This window comes from Apis dorsata, unplaced genomic scaffold (assembly GCF_000469605.1).
Source record: "Apis dorsata unplaced genomic scaffold, Apis dorsata 1.3 scaffold_734, whole genome shotgun sequence".
Taxonomy (NCBI): domain Eukaryota; kingdom Metazoa; phylum Arthropoda; class Insecta; order Hymenoptera; family Apidae; genus Apis; species Apis dorsata.
In genome coordinates this window covers 18,855-38,554 of record NW_006263897.1, presented here as the reverse complement: position 1 = coordinate 38,554, position 19,700 = coordinate 18,855, and the positions used below count along the sequence as shown (strand labels likewise).

At 25.5% G+C, this 19,700-nt stretch overlaps 7 protein-coding genes across 24 annotated transcripts in view; 5 read left to right on the top strand and 2 right to left on the bottom strand.

Annotated features, from left to right (window-relative positions):
• Positions 1-5,368, top strand: part of LOC102675023 (protein patched homolog 3-like) — a 6,291-nt gene extending 923 nt beyond the window's left edge. Inside the window, exons 2-13 of one of the 5 annotated variants that reach the window (XM_031513770.1) lie at positions 96-297; positions 1,608-1,854; positions 2,029-2,099; positions 2,184-2,393; positions 2,461-3,038; positions 3,110-3,733; positions 3,799-3,926; positions 4,132-4,293; positions 4,357-4,627; positions 4,744-4,865; positions 4,943-5,108; positions 5,184-5,368. In XM_031513770.1, coding sequence (XP_031369630.1) covers positions 200-297; positions 1,608-1,854; positions 2,029-2,099; positions 2,184-2,393; positions 2,461-3,038; positions 3,110-3,733; positions 3,799-3,926; positions 4,132-4,293; positions 4,357-4,627; positions 4,744-4,865; positions 4,943-5,108; positions 5,184-5,209 — 2,703 coding nt within the window. In that variant the 5' untranslated portion in view covers positions 96-199 and the 3' untranslated portion in view covers positions 5,210-5,368. Of the gene's footprint in view, positions 298-1,607; positions 1,894-2,028; positions 2,100-2,183; positions 2,394-2,460; positions 3,039-3,109; positions 3,734-3,798; positions 3,927-4,131; positions 4,294-4,356; positions 4,628-4,743; positions 4,866-4,942; positions 5,109-5,183 lie in introns of all 5 variants that reach the window. The other 4 variants (XM_031513771.1, XM_006622615.2, XM_031513769.1 and 1 more) reach the window with 4 other exon arrangements.
• Positions 5,145-6,330, bottom strand: LOC102675338. The gene is made up of 3 exons (XM_006622618.2): positions 6,017-6,330; positions 5,797-5,878; positions 5,145-5,725 (listed from the first exon to the last, which is right to left on the bottom strand). The coding sequence occupies exons 1-3, from the start codon at positions 6,083-6,085 to the stop codon at positions 5,394-5,396; spliced, it is 483 nt and encodes a 160-aa protein (XP_006622681.1). The 5' UTR covers positions 6,086-6,330; the 3' UTR covers positions 5,145-5,393.
• Positions 6,268-8,681, top strand: LOC102672672 (N6-adenosine-methyltransferase catalytic subunit). 2 transcript variants are annotated; one of them, XM_006622599.2, is made up of 5 exons: positions 6,268-6,408; positions 6,527-6,688; positions 6,820-7,018; positions 7,090-7,596; positions 7,683-8,681. In XM_006622599.2, the coding sequence occupies exons 2-5, from the start codon at positions 6,529-6,531 to the stop codon at positions 8,485-8,487; spliced, it is 1,671 nt and encodes a 556-aa protein (XP_006622662.1). In that variant the 5' UTR covers positions 6,268-6,408; positions 6,527-6,528; the 3' UTR covers positions 8,488-8,681. The 2 variants fall into 2 exon arrangements, with proteins under 2 accessions (XP_006622662.1, XP_031369632.1); XM_031513772.1 differs by lacking the exon at positions 6,268-6,408 and having other exon boundaries at positions 6,453-6,688.
• A 334-nt stretch (positions 8,682-9,015) lies between these two features.
• Positions 9,016-11,429, bottom strand: LOC102672315 (rho guanine nucleotide exchange factor 3-like). Of its 2 annotated transcripts, none has more exons than XM_031513773.1 (5): positions 11,091-11,429; positions 10,596-10,866; positions 10,119-10,482; positions 9,583-10,011; positions 9,016-9,512 (listed from the first exon to the last, which is right to left on the bottom strand). In XM_031513773.1, the coding sequence occupies exons 2-5, from the start codon at positions 10,793-10,795 to the stop codon at positions 9,096-9,098; spliced, it is 1,410 nt and encodes a 469-aa protein (XP_031369633.1). In that variant the 5' UTR covers positions 10,796-10,866; positions 11,091-11,429; the 3' UTR covers positions 9,016-9,095. The 2 variants fall into 2 exon arrangements, with proteins under 2 accessions (XP_031369633.1, XP_006622659.1); XM_006622596.2 differs by having other exon boundaries at positions 10,596-10,840; positions 11,091-11,421.
• On the top strand, positions 11,211-12,885 carry LOC102672459 (RNA exonuclease 4). 3 transcript variants are annotated; one of them, XM_006622597.2, is made up of 2 exons: positions 11,211-11,367; positions 11,917-12,885. In XM_006622597.2, the coding sequence occupies exons 1-2, from the start codon at positions 11,315-11,317 to the stop codon at positions 12,743-12,745; spliced, it is 882 nt and encodes a 293-aa protein (XP_006622660.1). In that variant the 5' UTR covers positions 11,211-11,314; the 3' UTR covers positions 12,746-12,885. The 3 variants fall into 3 exon arrangements, with proteins under 3 accessions (XP_006622660.1, XP_006622661.1, XP_031369634.1); XM_006622598.2 differs by lacking the exon at positions 11,211-11,367 and adding an exon at positions 11,456-11,822; XM_031513774.1 differs by lacking the exon at positions 11,211-11,367 and adding an exon at positions 11,706-11,819 and having other exon boundaries at positions 11,914-12,885.
• A 2,376-nt stretch (positions 12,886-15,261) lies between these two features.
• Positions 15,262-18,032, top strand: LOC102671991 (senecionine N-oxygenase-like). Of its 4 annotated transcripts, none has more exons than XM_006622594.2 (8): positions 15,262-15,408; positions 15,930-16,143; positions 16,255-16,393; positions 16,472-16,733; positions 16,950-17,053; positions 17,138-17,225; positions 17,286-17,449; positions 17,530-18,032. In XM_006622594.2, exons 2-8 carry the CDS (start codon positions 15,950-15,952, stop codon positions 17,836-17,838), a joined length of 1,260 nt encoding a protein of 419 aa, XP_006622657.1. In that variant the 5' UTR covers positions 15,262-15,408; positions 15,930-15,949; the 3' UTR covers positions 17,839-18,032. The 4 variants fall into 4 exon arrangements, with proteins under 4 accessions (XP_006622657.1, XP_031369610.1, XP_006622656.1 ...); XM_031513750.1 differs by having other exon boundaries at positions 15,286-15,415; XM_006622593.2 differs by lacking the exon at positions 15,262-15,408 and adding an exon at positions 15,567-15,731.
• A 180-nt stretch (positions 18,033-18,212) lies between these two features.
• LOC102671382 (membrane-associated guanylate kinase, WW and PDZ domain-containing protein 1-like) overlaps positions 18,213-19,700 on the top strand; it is a 6,585-nt gene continuing 5,097 nt past the window's right edge. For 6 of the 7 annotated variants that reach the window (XR_004151465.1, XM_006622590.2, XM_006622589.2 and 3 more), the window contains exons 1-3: positions 18,213-18,415; positions 19,275-19,354; positions 19,432-19,657. Coding sequence is in view for 6 of the 7 variants with exons in the window: in XM_006622590.2 (XP_006622653.1) it covers positions 19,306-19,354; positions 19,432-19,657 (275 nt within the window). In the remaining variant the exon portion in view is untranslated. Of the gene's footprint in view, positions 18,416-18,593; positions 18,767-19,274; positions 19,355-19,431; positions 19,658-19,700 lie in introns of those variants that run through there. The other variant, XM_031513749.1, reaches the window with a different exon arrangement.

The following is a 19,700-nucleotide window of genomic DNA, read 5'->3' as shown; positions in this document are numbered from 1 at the left end:
GTGACTGACGTCCACGCTCCTCCTCATCCTCCCGATGGCATCAGCCGCGATCGTGCAAGCGAAGCTTCGGTCCGAACGTTATATAATTGTGGCAGATTACTTCCAACGTTGGTCACATGCATGCTGCCATACTCGGCTGTGTGCTTACAAACGTTCTTCTACAGTGGACATTCAACTATCGGACAACTTGAGCGCGAGGATGGAATCACACCGAGGAAGAAACGCCAACAACATGTGGAAACGCTTGAAAGATCTGTTACTAGATCTTCATTTAAATTCAGATCGTCTGTTTTATCGGTGAGCAGATTATTTTTAGAAGAAAATATTTTTTTTTAGAAATATTTTTAACTTAGAGTTGTTTAAGATTAATTTCTCTTTTTTTTTGTTTTTCTTTTTTATATATTTTTATGCTTTATATAAACTATGCATAACTTTTTTCCATACAATTACTTGATTTGATATTGTTGGTTTCATTAAAGTTTTTTGTTTCTTTTTTGTTTACAATTGAAAAAATTGTTGAAGAGAAAAAATAGATGAGATTTCGGTAAATTGAATATTATTACGTTTTTTTATTGGAAATATATCCTCGTTTCCATTGGATTTTAAATTTGCGCTTAATTCTGCATTATACATTGAAATGTTTCGTTTTCAGTCCGTTTTAAATAACTGACATTGAAATGTATTTTATTGGTAATTTCATACTGAGAAGTTAATTGCCACAATGCAAATTGTGACAATTGTGACATATATCTTCATTAGAGTAATAGAAAATTTAAATCTCTGTAAAAATTATTCATTGATTTAAAGTTTTTCACATTGAAATATCCCACATGAATAATCTCAAGTGATTCATTCGATTCAAATGAAATTCGTGATTGTTGCTCGAATTGCAATTATGATCAATCAACTTCCACGCGCCATGGCATGTGTTTTCAATAGGCAATTGATCGAACTATGAAAACATAATAAATCTCATTGTAGAATAATGACATTAACGGTGGTCAAGTTTCGGGGCTTGAACCTTGTGCAATTTAATCCACTTAAGGTGAGATCATCGCGACCCTCTTAATTAGTTGAATCAAGGATGGTCGCTTTCGTTCCACGAAGTGGCCTATATTAGGCCAACGGTTCCTCTGGCGCTACCCTTTGTGTTTTCTTAATATTTCATTTAAGTATCGTTCTCCTTATTAATCAATTATATCAATGAATTTTTTTACACTTAGTCATTCGTTATTTATTAATTAAACTCGTAAGATATCTCAATCAAAAATCAGCTGAACTTATTTCTTCTAAATTGATCCATCTAAATTGTTATATTTGATGTATTGATATTTTTTTTTTAAATTGAAACAGTTTGTATTTTATTCAATGTATTGTTAGGTAGACTATATTTGCTGATAAAGAATATGCCTTAACGCAACACTGCATAAAATTATCTTAAACTTCTCAAATGACACTGTTCCATGGTTTTACCTAGAAAAAAAAATATCTTTTCAATAAAATACATAAAAAAACTTTTTTGCATTAAGAAACTTTTTTTAAACTAATACTACTATCCTTATTATACTTTATCACATAGAAAATTTAATATAAAATATTGTTTTTAGTATTGGCTTAAGCATTGGAAAACGGCCCTGGCTGTGGTTGCTGGTATGTTTCTGCATAAATTGTATCTGCGCGCCTGGACTGATTTTCTGGAGGGAAGAGCTCGATGATATCGAGCTCTTTGTGCCCGAAGATTCCATAATACGTAACGACGCCGCCTGGGTGAAGACACACTTCCGGGACGATTTCCGATACGAAAGTATCATCGTCACAGCCCCCAACGTTTTAGAGCCGGAAGTGCTGCGCTCGGTACATAGGCGATCATGAATTATACGAGTATTTATGAAGGTTCTTTTCCACTTTAACGCATGATTCTTGTCAAAATTTCTTAAGACTCACGAGATTTACCTAGCATTTGGAATCTGTGAGCTGGAATCTTTAAGAGATCAAATCACTTGTTGAATCGTGTTTTTTTATTTTCAGATTAGCAAAATAGAGCAAGCAGTAAAATCTATCGTGGTAAATAATAATACTTGGGAAGATGTGTGTGCAGGGTAACAAAAATTAATTTATTTTTAGTGATTTGTAATATCTTGTTCTTGATTTGAATTGTAGATAAGATTCTCACTGAATTACAGATATTTCACATGGTTCAATGTGGAGAATACAACGGAAATCTTCGAGGAGATCATTGGATCCAACTTGGCAGAATTTAAGGATAAGATACAAAAAAATGGATGTATATATCAATCTGTCATACAACTTTGGGAAACTAGTTTAATGAAAGATATTCGTAATTTGACAAAAAAAGAGGTACTTGAGGATGTGACCAAAGCAATCAAACACAAGTGAGTCTCTAATTAAACATATCTTAGAACTATCTTTCAAAATGTTTATATATTTAATCTGTTGTAGGATCAACGATAATATTCTATTAGATATTACGCCTCTGTTCTCCGGTATTATTTATGATAAAAAAGGTCGGGTTAAAGGCGCCAATGCTACAATTTTGAATTGGATGTTAAAAAAATCTAATCCGAACTCGGCCAATTGGGAATTAGAGTTCATAAATCGAGTTCTCCATTCAAATATCACGTTTCCTCCAGGAATGGAGATACATGCGATAGCTTCACGAAGTTATATAGATTCTTTACATCAAATACTAAATAGTAATCTTACAGTATTATGTTGCGGAATATCTTTGATTGCGGTCTATGTAATGGTTATGATTGGTAAATGTAATGCATTAGAACAACGAATTTATCTATCAATAATGGGGGTGTTTGTGGTTGGTCAGGCGATTTTATCCTCTTACGGAGTATGCTATTACTTGGGTTATTCTTATGGTCCTATACATTCCATTCTTCCATTTCTGTTGCTTGGTATAGGTGTCGATAATATGTTTGTGATTATGCAAAGTTTGATAAATCTTCCTGAAACAGATCAATCCGCAGCAATTCCTATACGTATTGCTAAAGCTATTCAACAGGCTGGTATGATCTTACATTTTGTAATATTATTTTTAATACGTAATATTTTTCTTATCTCTTATTTTTCTTTTAAGGAATGTCAATCACAGTGACATCTTTCACAAACATAATTGCGTTTGCTTTCGGAATTACAACTGTGATGCCGACATTAAGATCCTTCTATGCATTTGCCACATTAGGAATTCTATTTTTATACATATATGAAATCATATTCTTCGTAAGTTGTCTCGTATATGATGAAAAAAGACTCGAAGCCCGCAAAGATGGTTGTTTCTGTCGACCAAAACTAAATTGGAAACCCAACGAATGTAGTCAAAGGAACACGCAACAAATTATCTTTGAGAATTATATCGGTCCAGGTATCACCAAAACTACAACAAGAGTAATTATTTTGCTAATCACTGCCAGTTGTCTATGCGTTAATACATGGGCAGTGTTTCAATTGGAGCAAAATTTCGATCCTCTTTGGTATTTAAATCAAGACTCTTATCCAATCCAGTTTAATGATAAATTAAAGCAATATTTTCCAAAGTATGGAAAACGAGTAGGAATTTATATGACTGGCATAGATTATTATGAAGATCGTAAATCTCTTTCTGAATTGGTAGAAGTTTTAAAACACAATAAATTTATTAATAATAATACTCTTGATCCATGGTTTATTGCTTATGAAAAATGGCTTAATGTCACTAATAAAGGTAAGTTTATTTTATATATAAAATAAAATATTTAAGAATAATTAAATTTTAATATTTTATTATAGGCGATATAGATAGCAGCGAAGAATATTATAACATTTTGACAGAATTTTTACTTTTGACAAAGGAAGGTCAAGCATATATTAAGGATATCAATTTCGATAAATTACCGGCTGGAGAATATAATATAACGGTATTAATAAATGTCTATTTATATAACATATACTTATTATTACAATCTATTGTAAAACATAATTATCTTATATTATAAAAAGAATTTCAAACTATTCAGCTATCGTATAAAATATTTTCGTAGAAAAATGATGAATTACGAAGTACATTTACAATAGATTGTTACGATAAACTGTGTGATTTAACAATAATTTTATTTATCTCAGACATCACAAATTCCTATTCAACACGTTATGATTAATACAACATCGGAACAAATACAAGCAATGCAACTTATCAGAGAGTCAATTCAAGCGATAAATTTTTCTCATGGACATGATTATATAGCAATTTTTTCTCCTGATTATGTTTCATGGACAGCAAATAAAGTAAAGATCCTGATTTTTTTTCATTTTTTTTTTTTTTTTGAATTAATTATTATTTTCTCATAGGTCATAGGAGAAGAATTAATTAGAAATTTAGGCTTGGAAATTCTGACTATCGGAGTAGTAATATTGATATTTCTTAGAAATTTACAAACATCATTTTGGGTGATTTGTTGCGTATTCTTTACGCTTATTGATTTATTAGGTACTATGTATTTTTTGAACTTAACTATTGAAATGTCCTCAAGCATTATGATTCTGTTATGTGTGGGACTAGCAGTTGATTATGCAGCACATATGGGATTAGAATTTATACGTGCAAAAGGCAGCAAAAAAGGTAAATAATTTCTTTTCTTATGTTTTTATGTCTTGAATTTTTTATAAATTTATAAAATATTTATAAAAAAAATTATTAAATTATTATTAAATTAACGATTTTAATGATTTTTATAGAACGTGCAATAGAAACACTTTCTATTATTGGTCCAGCTGTGTTTAATGGAGGTTTGAGTACATTTTTAGCATTTGTTTTACTAGGTTCTAGTGATGCTTATCTTTTCAATACTTTTTTTAAGGTATTATTTGAAAATTTCTTATTTTTTTTTATTAAAAATTTTTCTTATTAAATTAATTTTATATAAAAATTTTTCAGTTATTTACTTGTGTAGTGATATTTGGTCTGTTTCATGGATTATTATTTTTACCAGTAATTTTAAGTTTATTAGGTCCTGAAGAAAGAATAAAAAAAGAAAAAAATGAAACTGTTGTAAAAGAACAAAATGGATATTGTAATGTTCCTCTATCTCAAAGTGAGAAAGGTAATACTTTATAAAAGATAAAAATCATTTATAAAATATTTATTAACATTTTATATATTTTTTTTATTTCTTTAGAAATAATAACTGAAACTGCCAAATAAATTTTGACAATATTCCAAAGACTGCTTAGATAAGTAATTGGTTACAAAATTCTAGAATACATTGCAATTACAAAATGCACATGTACTGTAAAACAGTAGTTTATATATTCTTTGTTAATCTGTTCTTTTGTAAAAAAAAAAGGAAAAAAATAAAAAAAGTACCTTTTAAAATATTAAATACTAGTTATCTTTTTCGTCTAGTTTTTACTTCTGTCCATTCATTTGCAACTTTCATACAAACAGATGTTTCTTCTTCATTTTCAGAACTATCATTTTCTATAGTACAAGAATTTTGAATTTTTTTTATAGATTCATTTGTTATAATCCATGATTGTAATGGTGGTAACTTTTCAAGTTCTGTCATTGCTAAATTTTCATTATTTTCAATACAATAACGATAAAATCTTAACAATTCTTCTGCTACTTGCATTGCACTGTTATCTTGAAGTTCTGTGTTAAAATGCTCATCCATGTAATCTTCCAATTCATTAGCAATTTCATTGGTATTCAAATTCTCTAAAGATAAAAATAAAAAATCAATTATAAAAATAATTGAGGTATAATAAGGAAATGAATGAGATACAAACCATTCATATACATAACCTCTGTCATATATGGACAGAAATCTATTGCTCTTTCCTTTATACCCATTCCATGTTCCACTGCCATCTAATAAAAAATATTTTAAAATATTTTAAAAATTATAAATATTTTAAATATTTTAAAAATATTTTAAAAATATATTAAAAATAATATATATCGAGAACATGTATATCATATTGTATATTCCAAAAAATAAATACTTACTTTTAATGCAGTCCAGTTACTAAAAATACGTTGTGTAACCGAAAGAAAAAATTCTTTTGTATTTGACATTTTATCATTTACAATAAAACAAAATTCTTAAGAATATTTATTATTACAAATTTAGTTACAACAATTATCTATTATTCTTTTCAAGTACTTATCAAATTAACAAATCTATTATGTGTTTTCAATTTCTCAGTTAAAGTTAGGTTATTTAAGTTGTTAAGATCAAGTTAGGTTATTTAAGTTGTGAAGATCAAGTTAGGTTATATATTATAAAGTGTTATGTTACTTCGTTAGCACTTTATATATGCTGAAATTTTTAAATAGAAATATATATATCCTATATATATATATATATTAAATATTTCAGTTTTTATCGATATTAAAAAGTAAATATCAATTTTTTTTATTGGAATATAAAAGATTGATTTGTGAATTTTTATTAAATTTAATTTTTGATATACTTATCATAAGTATAATATTTCTTTTACAAATATTATCGTGAAGATATGTCAGACGCTTTTGAAGAGATACAGGCAATTAAAATAAAAAGAAACAGTTTGCGAGAAAAATTGCAGAAAAGGAAACGCGAAAGACATGAATTATTTACTCTTACTTCTACAACACCAGTATCATCCTCCTTGACAAATGATTCTTCTCTTTCTAATGGTAATTGAATTTATTCATTTATTTTTTTTACATGCTTTAATATATTTCTGACTTCAATTTTAAATATAATTTTTTAATATTTTATATAATATAAAACTAAAAATATACTAAAAATATAATGAATGTTTCAGATTTAATAGGACATTCACATCGTTCTGATCATAATGAATATGAAAGAGATGTGTTATGCATTCTACATGAATCGTTACCCAATTTACCAATTACATCTGCAGAACTAATAGATCAACTTCGTAAAAATTTAAATGCAGATGTGTGTCCTTCAGATATTCATAAAATTTTGGAGAAGTTTGCAGCACAAGATATTGTTAAGTTAGTAAGTTTCTGCACTATTTTATGTTAATACTTTATATAAAAATTAGAAATTGAATGAACTTTTTCAGAATTAAAGAAGTAACAGAAAATGGTGTCTTTGGATATACAGTATTATCAGTGGCAGAATCACAATCGTCATATCAATCTCAATCAGATGATACTGAAAATCCAGAAAGTGCAGAAACATCTGCATCTGAATTAAATGATTATGGACCTGCAGAGAAACAGCCTAAATTAGATAAGAAAAATGTAGAGGATATAATGTCACTTATATCTATGCCTACTATTAGAGAGAAAGAAAATAAGAAGGTTGGAGAGCAAATTTTAGATTTATTATCAAAGCAAACATCTAAGGAGAAATCATTAGCTGAAAGATTTCGATCTCAAGGAGGAGCACAAGTAATGGAGTTCTGTCCTCATGGTACACGAATAGATTGTGTTAAATTAAATGGTGGACCAGGATTTGCAGAAAAATGCAAGAAACTTCATTTCAAAAAGATTATTCAAAGTCATACAGATGAATCCTTGGGTGACTGCAGTTTTCTTAATACTTGCTTTCATATGGATACATGCAAGTATGTATTGTAAATGTTATAATTTTATTTTAATTTATAAGAAATATTTATTAATTATATTTTTATTTAAATATTTTATTATATAGATATGTACATTATGAAGTGGATGGACCAACAACTCAACCAAAGGAATCAAATGAAACAGATAATGCAAATAATAGTACAGTGAATAAAGGTTTAACAATAGATAATAAAAATGGTAATAATACTTCTTGTCCAGCTTCTAGTGGATCTTTAGGTAGTGAATTGACTCTTTATCCACCACAGTGGATACAATGTGATTTACGTTATCTTGATATGACTGTATTGGGTAAATTTGCTGTTATAATGGCTGATCCTCCATGGGACATTCACATGGAATTGCCTTATGGTACCATGTCAGATGATGAAATGAGACAATTAGGTATACCTGCTCTTCAAGATGAAGGTCTTTTATTTTTATGGGTAACAGGTAGAGCAATGGAACTTGGTAGAGAATGTTTACAATTGTGGGGATATGAAAGAGTAGATGAAATCATATGGGTAAAAACTAATCAATTGCAAAGGATAATAAGAACTGGTAGGACAGGTCATTGGTTAAATCATGGCAAAGAACATTGTTTGGTCGGTATGAAAGGAAATCCAAGAATTAATCGAGGTTTAGATAGTGATGTTATTGTAGCTGAAGTTCGTGCGACCAGTCATAAGCCTGATGAAATCTATGGAATTATTGAACGTATGAGTCCAGGAACGAGAAAGATAGAATTATTTGGTCGACCACATAATGTTCAACCTAATTGGATCACATTAGGTAATCAGGTAGATGGAGTTCATTTGATTGATCCTCAACTTATTAAAGCCTTTAAAAAGCGTTATCCGGATGGAAATTCAATGAAACCTAGTAAATCATAAATATTTTAATATAAAATATGTGGATAATTATTTTACTATAAATTAATACAATACAGAATGAAATTGTATTTAATAAAATTTGAATACAAATTTTCGATTTTCATATGTTTATTTTAAGATATTCATACAAAAATAATTTTATTTTTAAATATAAATGTACATACTTATATAAGATTACATATAAATTGCATTTACACCAATTGATACATTTCTTTTTAATTTACATTAATATCAGAAATATTTGTACATATTTATTAGAAGTAATATTTAATTCATGCATTAACATATGTATACATTTATATATATATTTATATATTTTTAATTTTATAGCATTTATAATATATTTTTCAAAATATGTAAATAATACATAGATAAGTACTCATATTCATTAATATAAACAAAATTGTTTTAAATTGAATATAATATTTAAAATATTGAGAGAAATAATTTAGCAATCAAATTTAAAATATAAAAAATATTCCTATTATGATTAAATATAATATTTTTTTGATGACCTAAATCTTTACATTTATTTATATATAGTATGGTATATAGTATTGAATATAACGAAATAATTCAAAATGAAATTTAAAATTATATTATAATGTTTAAACAAAGCCAATGCTGCTACGTTTGCGTTTTAAAAAACTCCTCTTTAATGTTAATGAAAGATGATTTTCACTTATTTTATTTATAGACAATCTAGAGGATCGATTTATTTTTGATGGAGTCAAAATTTCTTCATTTTCCTTTTCATTGATATTAATTACATTTTCTAGTGAATTAATACTGCATTTATAAATTTTATTAAATGAATCAATCCAATGTCTTTTTCCATGGTCATCTTCAGTTATTAAAATATGATCTCCAATTTTAAATCCATAAGATACATCAGATTTTTCAACTGTACTTATGCAAATCTGCTCTTTAGGTATAACGGGATAAAATAAGTTATACTTCTTACTTATAGATCTTGTACCACGAGTTATTGCAAAAGCCGTGTCAAAAAGAAAACACTGAAATTTCTAAAAATCATAATTATAAATTTTTTAATATTTATTTAATTAATAAAATAATTTCACAAAATATTCTTACCATTCCCCTTATATCTTTAAGTTGTCCTTGAGTAATTAATTCTGTCGCATTTTTAATACATTTAGTAGGATCATAATCTGGTTTTATATTAATTTTTGATTGAGCCAACTTGCATTCCTCATCTCCCATAATTTTGTCTATATTTTTAAGTAGATTGCATATTAAATCATATGCTTCTTTTAAATATGTTTGATCTATATGTGTTGCTGCAGTATGCCTTAGCATTTCTTTAATCAATAAAGGATATTTAACAATTCTTGATCTTGCTACATCTATGTAAGTCCATAAATCTACAGAATGTGGAGATTCTAAACGTTTTTTTAAAAATGATTGAAATCGTTTATTTGTTAATCTTTTTTCATCTAATAAATGTTTTGCCCATATTTGTGTTCTACATCTTTCTAAGTATGGTTTTGTTAATATTGGAATCTGAAAATTATAATAAAAATTATAAAAATATAAAAAATATAAATTATAAAAAATTGAATAATAATTTAATTATATTAATTAAATATTAAGAATGGATTACAACTAACCCAATTTAATATTGTAGATCCAACAGTTTCTGTAAATCCATATTTATCTCTTAAATCAATTAATTCATCTTTTAATCTATTATGTATTTCAATAAGATTTGTTATATCTCCAAAAATTATATTTAATTCATCAGGAGTAAAAATATTACTGTTTATTAGTGGCTCATAATAAAAGTCTTTGAGAACACATAAATCATTAATGAATACATTTTCTCCACAATACAATTCATAAATTGCTTCTTGTTTTTTTACTTCTTTTCTATTTAAAACATAGTTAGGTCTATCCTTAGTACTTGTATTTGCCACGTCAACTACCCAGCTTCTAAGTGTAAAATTATTAGAATTTTCAATACTTTTCTTGTGTCTAAGAAATAAAATTAGATATAAATAGATAAAAATTAGATATAAATAAGAAATTAAATTAAATGAATATTCTTAAATTATATGACAAAGATATATTTAATAATATTTTTATACTTTATTTTTAATGTTCCTGTATCTATTTCATTATTCACAAATGATAAGTCTGTTGCATTTGATTGAATTGTGAAAGATCTATGAATACTATTTCCTTGTTTATTACTTAAAGTAGAAGAAGAAAAAATGCTGCTGGCCACTTCTGTAATCCTTCTTCTCTTTTTCTTTTTTATTACATCTGATTCAATAGATATGTCCATTGAATTGATACTGATAGCATCACTTTTTGGTCGTTTTCTTGTTCGCTAATTCGTAACATTAGAAAATGTCACTTTTATTATTATAAACAAAAACAATATGAAAAAATATTAAATAATAATAAAAAATAATAAATCGTTGATAATCTGCTAATTAAAATAATCATAAAAAATTAAAAGTATAATAGATAAAATTAAAAAAAAAACAAAAAAATTAATATCATTAAATATTAATTAAATTAATACAGGTTAATCACGCGTCATTTTTAAGTAACTTTGATAATATTTAAGAACTTACCAGCCAAAATTTTTTTCGAGGTTCTGGAAAAGTATCTTTATTTGTATTATTACTATCATCATACATTTCTTTAAACTTTCAAAAATTTACGCACAATTGAAATATATGCAGTATTATTCCATACAAGGTAACCGTTAAACTACGCAAGCTTTTGAGAAAAACAATCCGTCAGTATAAACGCGACAAATATAAATTTTAGGATATTTTCTATTTATTCTAGCATAATGATTCCTTTAATTTTTACAGTGTTTTTTATCGTTATAATATTATTTATAAGGTAGGAAAACTTTTACATTATTCAAATGGATAGAAACAAAGCTGTTGCTTTTAGTTACCCCCTCTTCTTATTTGAAAATATGAACCCGTAAAATAAATATCGAATGAATATATTTTCTTGTGCTAAAATATTTTCTTGATTTATAACATTATTAAATGGAGATCTTTTGAATATAAGTTTTGTTTGTAGATTTATGGAATCTTTCTTTAATTACATATATTCGAAAAGAAAAGAATGATTGAATCCATTTCTAAATATAAAAGTCTTTTGAATTTATGCCGCCATATTAAAGTTGACATATTACTTAATAATTTATAATAATTTATACTTAAAATTTACTTATTTTTGAATTAGTTCAAAAATAGATATAATATATTTTATTATTCGATAAGTATTGTTTCTTTTAGATTACTTAATTATGACTATTTATCTTTGTACACGTGTTAAATGAAGAAGTAGGAGAGGTAACCTAAAATGTAAAAACAAATAAGTACTTAATACATTTATCCATAATGATGTTTTATTAACTTTTATTTTTTTTTTTTTTAGGAAAAACGAAGAACAGCAAAAGCAATGCCGTTCTAAGAAATCTATTAGTAAGCGAACTATGGATAAAAAGGATAATAAAAATACTCAGCGTATGACTCCATATACGGAGCGTAATGCGTCTGGTCGAAATTGGGAAATGTTTAGAAATTTAGTATTTAATTCGCCATCATTAAATCCAGATTCTGGAAAAGAGAATATTAAAAAAAAATCATCACCACATCAGAAATCAAGAAAAAAGCATTATTCATCTATATTAAATGTGGATCATATAATATCACATAATGATGAAGAAATAGTTTTTGATGAAAGTAAAAAGAAATTAACAAAACAAATAGCAATTGATTGTGAAATGGTAGGTATAGGAGATGGTACTGAAAGTATGTTAGCTAGAGTATCTATTGTAAATCGTCATGGTTTCTGTGTTTATGATAAATATGTAAAACCAAGAGAACCTGTTCAAGATTATAGAACTAAAGTTAGTGGAATTAGACCTCATGATCTTCAAAATGGAGAAGAATTTGAGATTGTTCAAAAAGAAGTAGCAGAAATTTTAAGAGGCCGCATTTTAGTTGGTCATGCACTAAAACATGATTTTGATGTATTATATCTTTCTCATCCAAGAAAACATCTACGAGATACTTCTAAATTTAAAACTTTCAGACAATTATCTAGAGGAAATACTCCTAGTTTGAAGAAACTAGCACATGAATTATTAGGTAAAGAAATACAAACAGGGGAACATAACTCAATAGAAGATGCAAGAGCTACAATGCAATTATATATGCTCTACAAAAATAAATGGGAATCTGAACTCTATTCTAAACGGTAATTTGGATTATAACAAACAATCTATACATTTTTTATAAAAAAATTCTAAAAATTTTGTCTATATATAAAACAAAGTTTAAATATTTGATGAATATTTATTTAAAAATTTATCTTTTAAATATAAAATTATTCAAAAATAAATAAAAATATCTTTATTTTATATAAAATAACTTTATATTAAATACTTTAATTTTTTTCTTAATCATGTTTAATAAAAACTAATCTTCAGGCTTTACAACGTATGAATATTAAATCTATATAATTAAATATGTAAATAGAATACTGTTATCAGAGTGTAAAAGAATTTATGTTAAAAATTTCAAAATATATTTCTTTTTTATATAAATTTTAGTGTCTACATTCCTTTATTTGAAATATTTTTTAATATTATTAAATAAAAATTAAATAAATTGTCTTATTAAATAAAAAAAAAAAAATAAACGTGATGTTCAGTAATAAAATTAAATATATTCACTTTATACAATTTATTCATGAATCTATTAATATTAAGTAAAGTGACAAAAAATTATTAAAAAAAACATATAAAAGTATAGCAGCTCTTAAAGCTAAATATAGAATATTTATTATTTAATAGATAGAATAGCCAAAGAAAATAAAATTTAATTAGATATTGTTTTTAGCATTGTTTTTTTAGCGCATAAAATTTACAAAAAAAGTATAGATAAGAAGAATAAATCATGAAAAAATGAAAAAGATAGAAAAAAATACAATCAGCATTATCTTTAATACCGTAATTGAAATTCAAATATATATAACAAGTAAATGATAAAAAAAGGATAGAATAAGAATTGATTATCCTCGCCATCTCTTGAATAATAAAACATCTCTCCAAAAGGTAAGATAGGATAGATAAAATAGAATAAAAATTGTCTGTTAGTACCATCTTTTGAATATTTTTAGAAAGCATTTCTTATAGCATTCAAGAGATGGTACTAACAGTCAATTCTTATTCTATTTTTATCTTTCTCTTACTATTTACTTTCCTTTTCTATATTTGAATTTTATGTATTGTGGCACTCAAGAGATGGCGCTGATTTTACAATTTTTATATCTATCTCTATCCTTTTTCTACTTTCTTCTTTTGTTTGTATTTGCTTTTGGCGCGTAATTATAAACGAAGTACGAAATCTTTTCAATTGATTACACTTTCATCGTTTCTCTTTTAAAATTATATATCTTAATTTTTAATATAAAAAATATGTATATTTACAATGTATTTCTATGAGATTACAATCTTGTAATATATTGTAATATATTATAATATACTATTGTGACTATAATATTGTAATATACTCTGTGATATGATACAAGTATTTTAACACAAAACACCGCGCGACGATAGCTTTGAAATTTAAACAAATGAAAGTCTAATAACAAAATCAAAAAGAAATTTTGTGATATTTTATTTAAAAATGATACTATCCAATATTGCTGTTTTTGTCAAATCTATTTTTTCGCAATTTGTTATCTTGTAAAGCATTATAAAACATTCTTAAAACATGCAATTAATTTAAATTAATTAATTATTCAATAACAATTAATTCAGATACTAATTGTTATTGAATAGCAAGAGATATTTAATATCATATAGTTTATAATACCTTTAATAAAAGATTATAAACAATATATTAATTCATAAATAATTTTTATATTTTTAAACTTTGATTGCATCTACAAAATATATTTAATAAATATATTTATATACATATTTCATTATATTTCATAATTTAATTTTTTAATTTCACATATAAATGAAATTTAAATATTCAAAAAGATCACATATTGTAAATTATTTTTTAAAATATTATTAAATATTATTAAAATATTATTATTATAAAATATTATGGATAGCATTAAATTTAAAAATTTTGTCACATATATACTTTCTATAGAACTTTATCCATTCAATATGTTAAAAAGACATGTTAAAAATGCTGTTATCAATATTTATCTCTTTTATCTATTAAATATTTGAAATTTTATGACACAATATCAAAAAAAAAAAATAAAATAAATTATTTAAACTTAAAAAAAATATAATATTTATTTGTTTACTAAGAAAATTAAAAAAAAATTTATGATAAAAACATATATAAATAATAAATATATTATAAGAATAATATCGAAAAAAATTATGAAAATATTAATTTTAATTATAAAGTAATATTAGAAAAGAAATTATGAAGTAAAATTATTATAAAAATCCTATTATAATTTTCATATTATCAAATGTATATTTATTTTTTATTATACAATATTAATTATTATATTATAATATCTTTTGCTATATAATTTTATTAAATTATTAATATATGTATATCCAATATATAATAAAAAATTTTACTAATAGTATAAGACTATAATGAAATTCTAAAAATTCATTAATCATTTATGGTTAATGCATCGATAGATTTCTAAAGAAGGCATATACAAGGCTTGATACTCATTTTTCGTAGTAGTATTTTATATGTATATCTTTTATATAGAAATGTATAGAACACAATGACCTTGTTATCAGTAACAGTCATTTTTCGAATGATATACTTCAACTGATTATTTCAAGACTGATCATTTCGTATTTCTTCACTGATCACAATATATCAATATTGTTACAATTTTATTCTAATCTACGATTATTTTCTTGTTACTTGTGAGTATACTATATTAATTAACACTATTCAAACTTCATTGAACAAAATTAATCTGGAAACGCATATTATTTTCTATTTGCTTTCTTGTTAAATATATAATAGTGATATGTGAATGAGAAATTTATGGAAAAAATTGCTTTTTGTATTCTGTTCCAAATTCTTTATATTTATTGAGGTACAATATAATTTTGCTGTTCAACGCAGGAAAGTCATGCGGTAATAAGGAAAGTGTTCTATAAGAGAAAAAAAGAAGGAATGTTCGCATTGGTACAACTTTCAATCGTTGCACCTTTCCCATTTGTAATTTGATCGTGTGTACGTACAGGAATATTACAGGAATATCGAGAACGATTGAATTTATATATTTTATTTTTGAAAATTATAAGTAACATTTAAATTAAATAAAATTTTTTTATTACTATTCAATTATTATTTGAACGAGAGATAAAAATTATCTTAAAATATAAGAAATTATAAGAATTTTTAGTAACAAGTGCATTTTAAAATTTACAGTTTTTAACAAATTTTTAAATATGAAGATCGCCGTGATCGGTGCTGGATCCGCTGGTCTTGCTGCTCTACGACATTGTACTTCTGATTCATATGATACTCAAGTAATATGTTACGAAAAAACAGATCAAGTAGGCGGTACATGGGTTTACAGGGAAGAAACAGGTTTAGATCGATATGGTTTACCAATACACACTAGTATGTACAAAAATTTAAGGCAAGTCAACTATAAAAAGAAGTTGAAAAAATTATTTATTTATCTTGTCGAAGATATGTCTAATGCATTGTTATATTATTTTTTAATAATATATTTGATATTTGTTTTCAGAACAAATCTTCCAAAAGAAGTGATGGGATATCCTGATTATCCTGTTCCGGATAATCCTGACAGTTACTTGACTCGAACGCAAATACTTGAATTCTTAAATTCATATTGTGACCATTTTAATCTCCGTCAGTATATCCAGGTATTATATAATTTATTAACAATATTGTCTAATGTTAGATATACAATAGATATCTAATAGATACATGTTTTTTTGCAGTTTCTTCATAATGTTGAACTAGTGGAACCATCAATCGGAGATCGAAAATGGATGATCAAAGTAAAAGATTTAAAAAGGAATATCATTTTAGAAGAATCATTTGATGCAGTTATGATATGCAATGGTCATTACTTCGAACCTAACATACCAAATTTGAAAGGTCAAAAAATTTTTCAAGGGGAACAATTACATAGTCACGATTATAGGGTGCCAGATATTTTTACCGATAAAACTATAGTTGTACTTGGTGCCGGACCTTCGGGTAATATTATTTGTGTCTTTTATTTTTTATATATAATTTTAATATAATTATAATTTAATATAATTAATATAATTTAATATAATTTAATATAATTTAATATAATTTTTAATATAATTATAATATAAATATAATTAATATAATTAATATAATTTTATATATAAGAAAAAGGAAATATATATAAAAAGCATTTTTTAAAAATGATTTTATAAATAACAGGAATGGATTTAGCTTTGGAAATATCGAAGAAAGCGAAACGAATAATTTTGAGTCATCATTTGAAGGATCCCATAGGCACTGTATTTCCTGACAATGTTATTCAAGTAAATGATGCATGCAAATGTAATATAAAAAATAAATGTAATATAAAAAATATAAAATTATTTCAATTTATTATAATTTTTTAGAAACCAGATGTAAAAGAATTGACTAAGCACGGTGTTCTTTTTAAAGATGATACTAATGAATCTGTTGATGCGATATTTTATTGTACAGGTAATTATCAATTTAATTTTTTATAAAATAACTTAATTATTTTTTTCTTTTTTATCAAAGGATATAAATATAGCTTCCCCTTTCTGAGTGAAAAATGTGGAGTACGGGTAGATTCTAATATGGTGACACCATTATGGAAGCATTTGATATCGATTGAAAATCCCACCCTTGCATTGATTGGTCTTCCCTTTTATGTTTGTGCCTTCAGCATGTTCGATTTGCAGGTGCGATTAAAAAAAAAAATAATATTATAATAAGGTACAAGAACTATTTTAGTATGAATCATTCTATCTATTGATCCAAGGTCCGTTTTGTTCTACGATATTGGTCAGGAAAAAAGGACTTTCCTCCTAAAACAGATATGCTGAAAGACGAAACACAAGAATTAGAAAGTCGCAAAAAAGAGGGTCTGCAAAAAAGACATTTTCATATGATGGGATTTAAGCAAGATTGCTATTATGATGATCTTGCAAATACTGCTGGAATAACGCCATTACCTCCAGTTCTTACAAAATTGCATAACGAAAGCAGTTTGCTTTTCTTGGATGATTTGGTACACTATCGGGAAAAGAGATATAAGATCATCGATGATTACAATTTTATTCAACTTTGAAATGGTATCTTTTTCGGAATATAAAATATACATTCGCTAACTTGATATAATTATTATGAAAATATTATTTTGTATTTAATCGACTCAATTATAAATATTATGTAAGATAGACTGAAAATTGCTATCTTTACTTATTTTATAATATTAATTATTTTATAATGATAGGATGATAAATAAATTGTAAATTTTTTCGTCATATATCAATATAAAAATAAATTAAAAATAATATTTACATACATAGATATATATATATATTAAAATCATATTTTGTACATTTTCCTAATATAAATTAAATTCTTCTGAATAAATTTCGTGATTGAATTTCGCGCCATATACTAGTGCATAATCTAACCGCAAGGTGTATCTGAATATAGATGTTAGTTAAATGCCTCAGTTGCGTGCAGTGCAATACGTGATGTAGATCTGTGACAAACGTGAGTACGTATCGCTCCATTCTCATTTCGAAATGATTATTTCCGCGATCCCAAAGTGATTCAGTGTTGAAATATTTCAGCCTGTTTTTATGGCTGAACCACGATGATTGAATCAATCGGGAATTATATCGAAAGAAATCAATGTAAGTAGATTTCGATGAAAAAAGTATCTACAAAGTATGTAGATACTTTTCTAGTTTGTACTATCATTATTTTCTACTTGGTGAATTTCATATAGCTCAATTATGTTCATTAGTATTGTAGAAAGATATTGAAAATAATGTGTCATTATACCAAAAAAAATAGAAACTCTTATTGAATCTTTCACTGTGACAAGAAGTTTTATTTACGTTGAGATCAATCGACGTTACTTTTCTAGATAGAAAGTTGCATTCAATGATGCGCGATATGTGGGCTACGCACAGACTCTCTCGGGTGAATGCATTTGTAAGAATGCATTCACGTCCGCCGTGTGTCGTGTTCTTTAGTTTTATGTAATTTTATTACGAACACCTGTCCGATCTTGAATATCGTATCAATATCGGCATTTAAATAATAGTGTCAAGAAGTCAGCTACATTTTATTGTCAACATTTTCGTTTTCCTTATCTGTCAAATGTTTGAAATAACTGATAGTAATTTTCGGTTATCTGAATATTACCAATCTGGAGATATTGTGATTACTAACTACCAGTAAATAATTCTAGAGAAACATAAAAAATATTTTAGAATGTTGACTGTAAAATATGTCATAATTCGAAATATAATTGAAATATAATTTTTAATTTTGATACTATGTTTATTACCTGATTTCATTTCTATGAAATTTATATATTTCGTACTTCGTTGTACTATTTATACTATTTTTTTTATTTTGCTTATTTAATTTTATTATTAATTATATTACAAAATATTACATTTAAAACTAATAAATTTTTAACTTTAAAAAAATATTAACATGCAAATGAAATTGTTCATACTTAATTTTTCTACTATTTAATAGGGTATTAAGGTGGAATTAAAGAAATTATAAAATGGCTACAAGAACAGAAGATACAACATCTATTGATAATACTAATGACGGTATAAAAATTATTATTTATTATTTTTAAATATTTTTATTATTTTTATTATATATGCTATGATATATGTAATTTTAGGAGAAAGTATGGATAAAGAGGTATTAGCAATTAGTGGAAATGATGAAACTAATCATCGTATTCCACCAACATATTTGTATAATTCAGGTTCTGAACAAAATACAGGAATATCTAATCAGGAACAAAACAATAAAAATCGTACTCAAGCTTCAGAGGATCAGTTAGGACCTTTACCACCAAATTGGGAAAAAGCTTTTACAGACACAGGAGAAGTTTATTTTATAGAGTATGTATATAATATAGAGTATGTATATAATGTATATAATGTA

What these genes read in the sequence shown, in the direction of transcription:
- LOC102672315 (XM_006622596.2), bottom strand. Translation starts at nt 11,156, where the DNA reads ATGTATGATGATAGTAATAATACAAATAAAGATACTTTTCCAGAACCT. An exon ending in CTCGAAAAAAATTTTGGCTG is followed by an intron (nt 10,841 to 11,090) that starts GTAAGTTCTTAA and finishes GTTACGAATTAG; the next exon opens with CGAACAAGAAAACGACCAAA. An exon ending in TTAAAGATATAAGGGGAATG is followed by an intron (nt 9,513 to 9,582) that starts GTAAGAATATTT and finishes TATGATTTTTAG; the next exon opens with AAATTTCAGTGTTTTCTTTT.
- LOC102672459 (XM_006622597.2), top strand. Translation starts at nt 11,315, where the DNA reads ATGATTCCTTTAATTTTTACAGTGTTTTTTATCGTTATAATATTATTT. An exon ending in GTTATAATATTATTTATAAG is followed by an intron (nt 11,368 to 11,916) that starts GTAGGAAAACTT and finishes TTTTTTTTTTAG; the next exon opens with GAAAAACGAAGAACAGCAAA.
- LOC102671991 (XM_006622594.2), top strand. Translation starts at nt 15,950, where the DNA reads ATGAAGATCGCCGTGATCGGTGCTGGATCCGCTGGTCTTGCTGCTCTA. An exon ending in TTCCTGACAATGTTATTCAA is followed by an intron (nt 17,054 to 17,137) that starts GTAAATGATGCA and finishes ATAATTTTTTAG; the next exon opens with AAACCAGATGTAAAAGAATT. An exon ending in TGCGATATTTTATTGTACAG is followed by an intron (nt 17,226 to 17,285) that starts GTAATTATCAAT and finishes TTTTTATCAAAG; the next exon opens with GATATAAATATAGCTTCCCC.
- LOC102672672 (XM_006622599.2), top strand. Translation starts at nt 6,529, where the DNA reads ATGTCAGACGCTTTTGAAGAGATACAGGCAATTAAAATAAAAAGAAAC. An exon ending in GCAGCACAAGATATTGTTAA is followed by an intron (nt 7,019 to 7,089) that starts GTTAGTAAGTTT and finishes GAACTTTTTCAG; the next exon opens with AATTAAAGAAGTAACAGAAA. An exon ending in TTTCATATGGATACATGCAA is followed by an intron (nt 7,597 to 7,682) that starts GTATGTATTGTA and finishes TTTATTATATAG; the next exon opens with ATATGTACATTATGAAGTGG.
- LOC102675338 (XM_006622618.2), bottom strand. Translation starts at nt 6,085, where the DNA reads ATGTCAAATACAAAAGAATTTTTTCTTTCGGTTACACAACGTATTTTT. An exon ending in GTAACTGGACTGCATTAAAA is followed by an intron (nt 5,879 to 6,016) that starts GTAAGTATTTAT and finishes ATTTTTTATTAG; the next exon opens with ATGGCAGTGGAACATGGAAT. An exon ending in AGAGGTTATGTATATGAATG is followed by an intron (nt 5,726 to 5,796) that starts GTTTGTATCTCA and finishes TTTTATCTTTAG; the next exon opens with AGAATTTGAATACCAATGAA.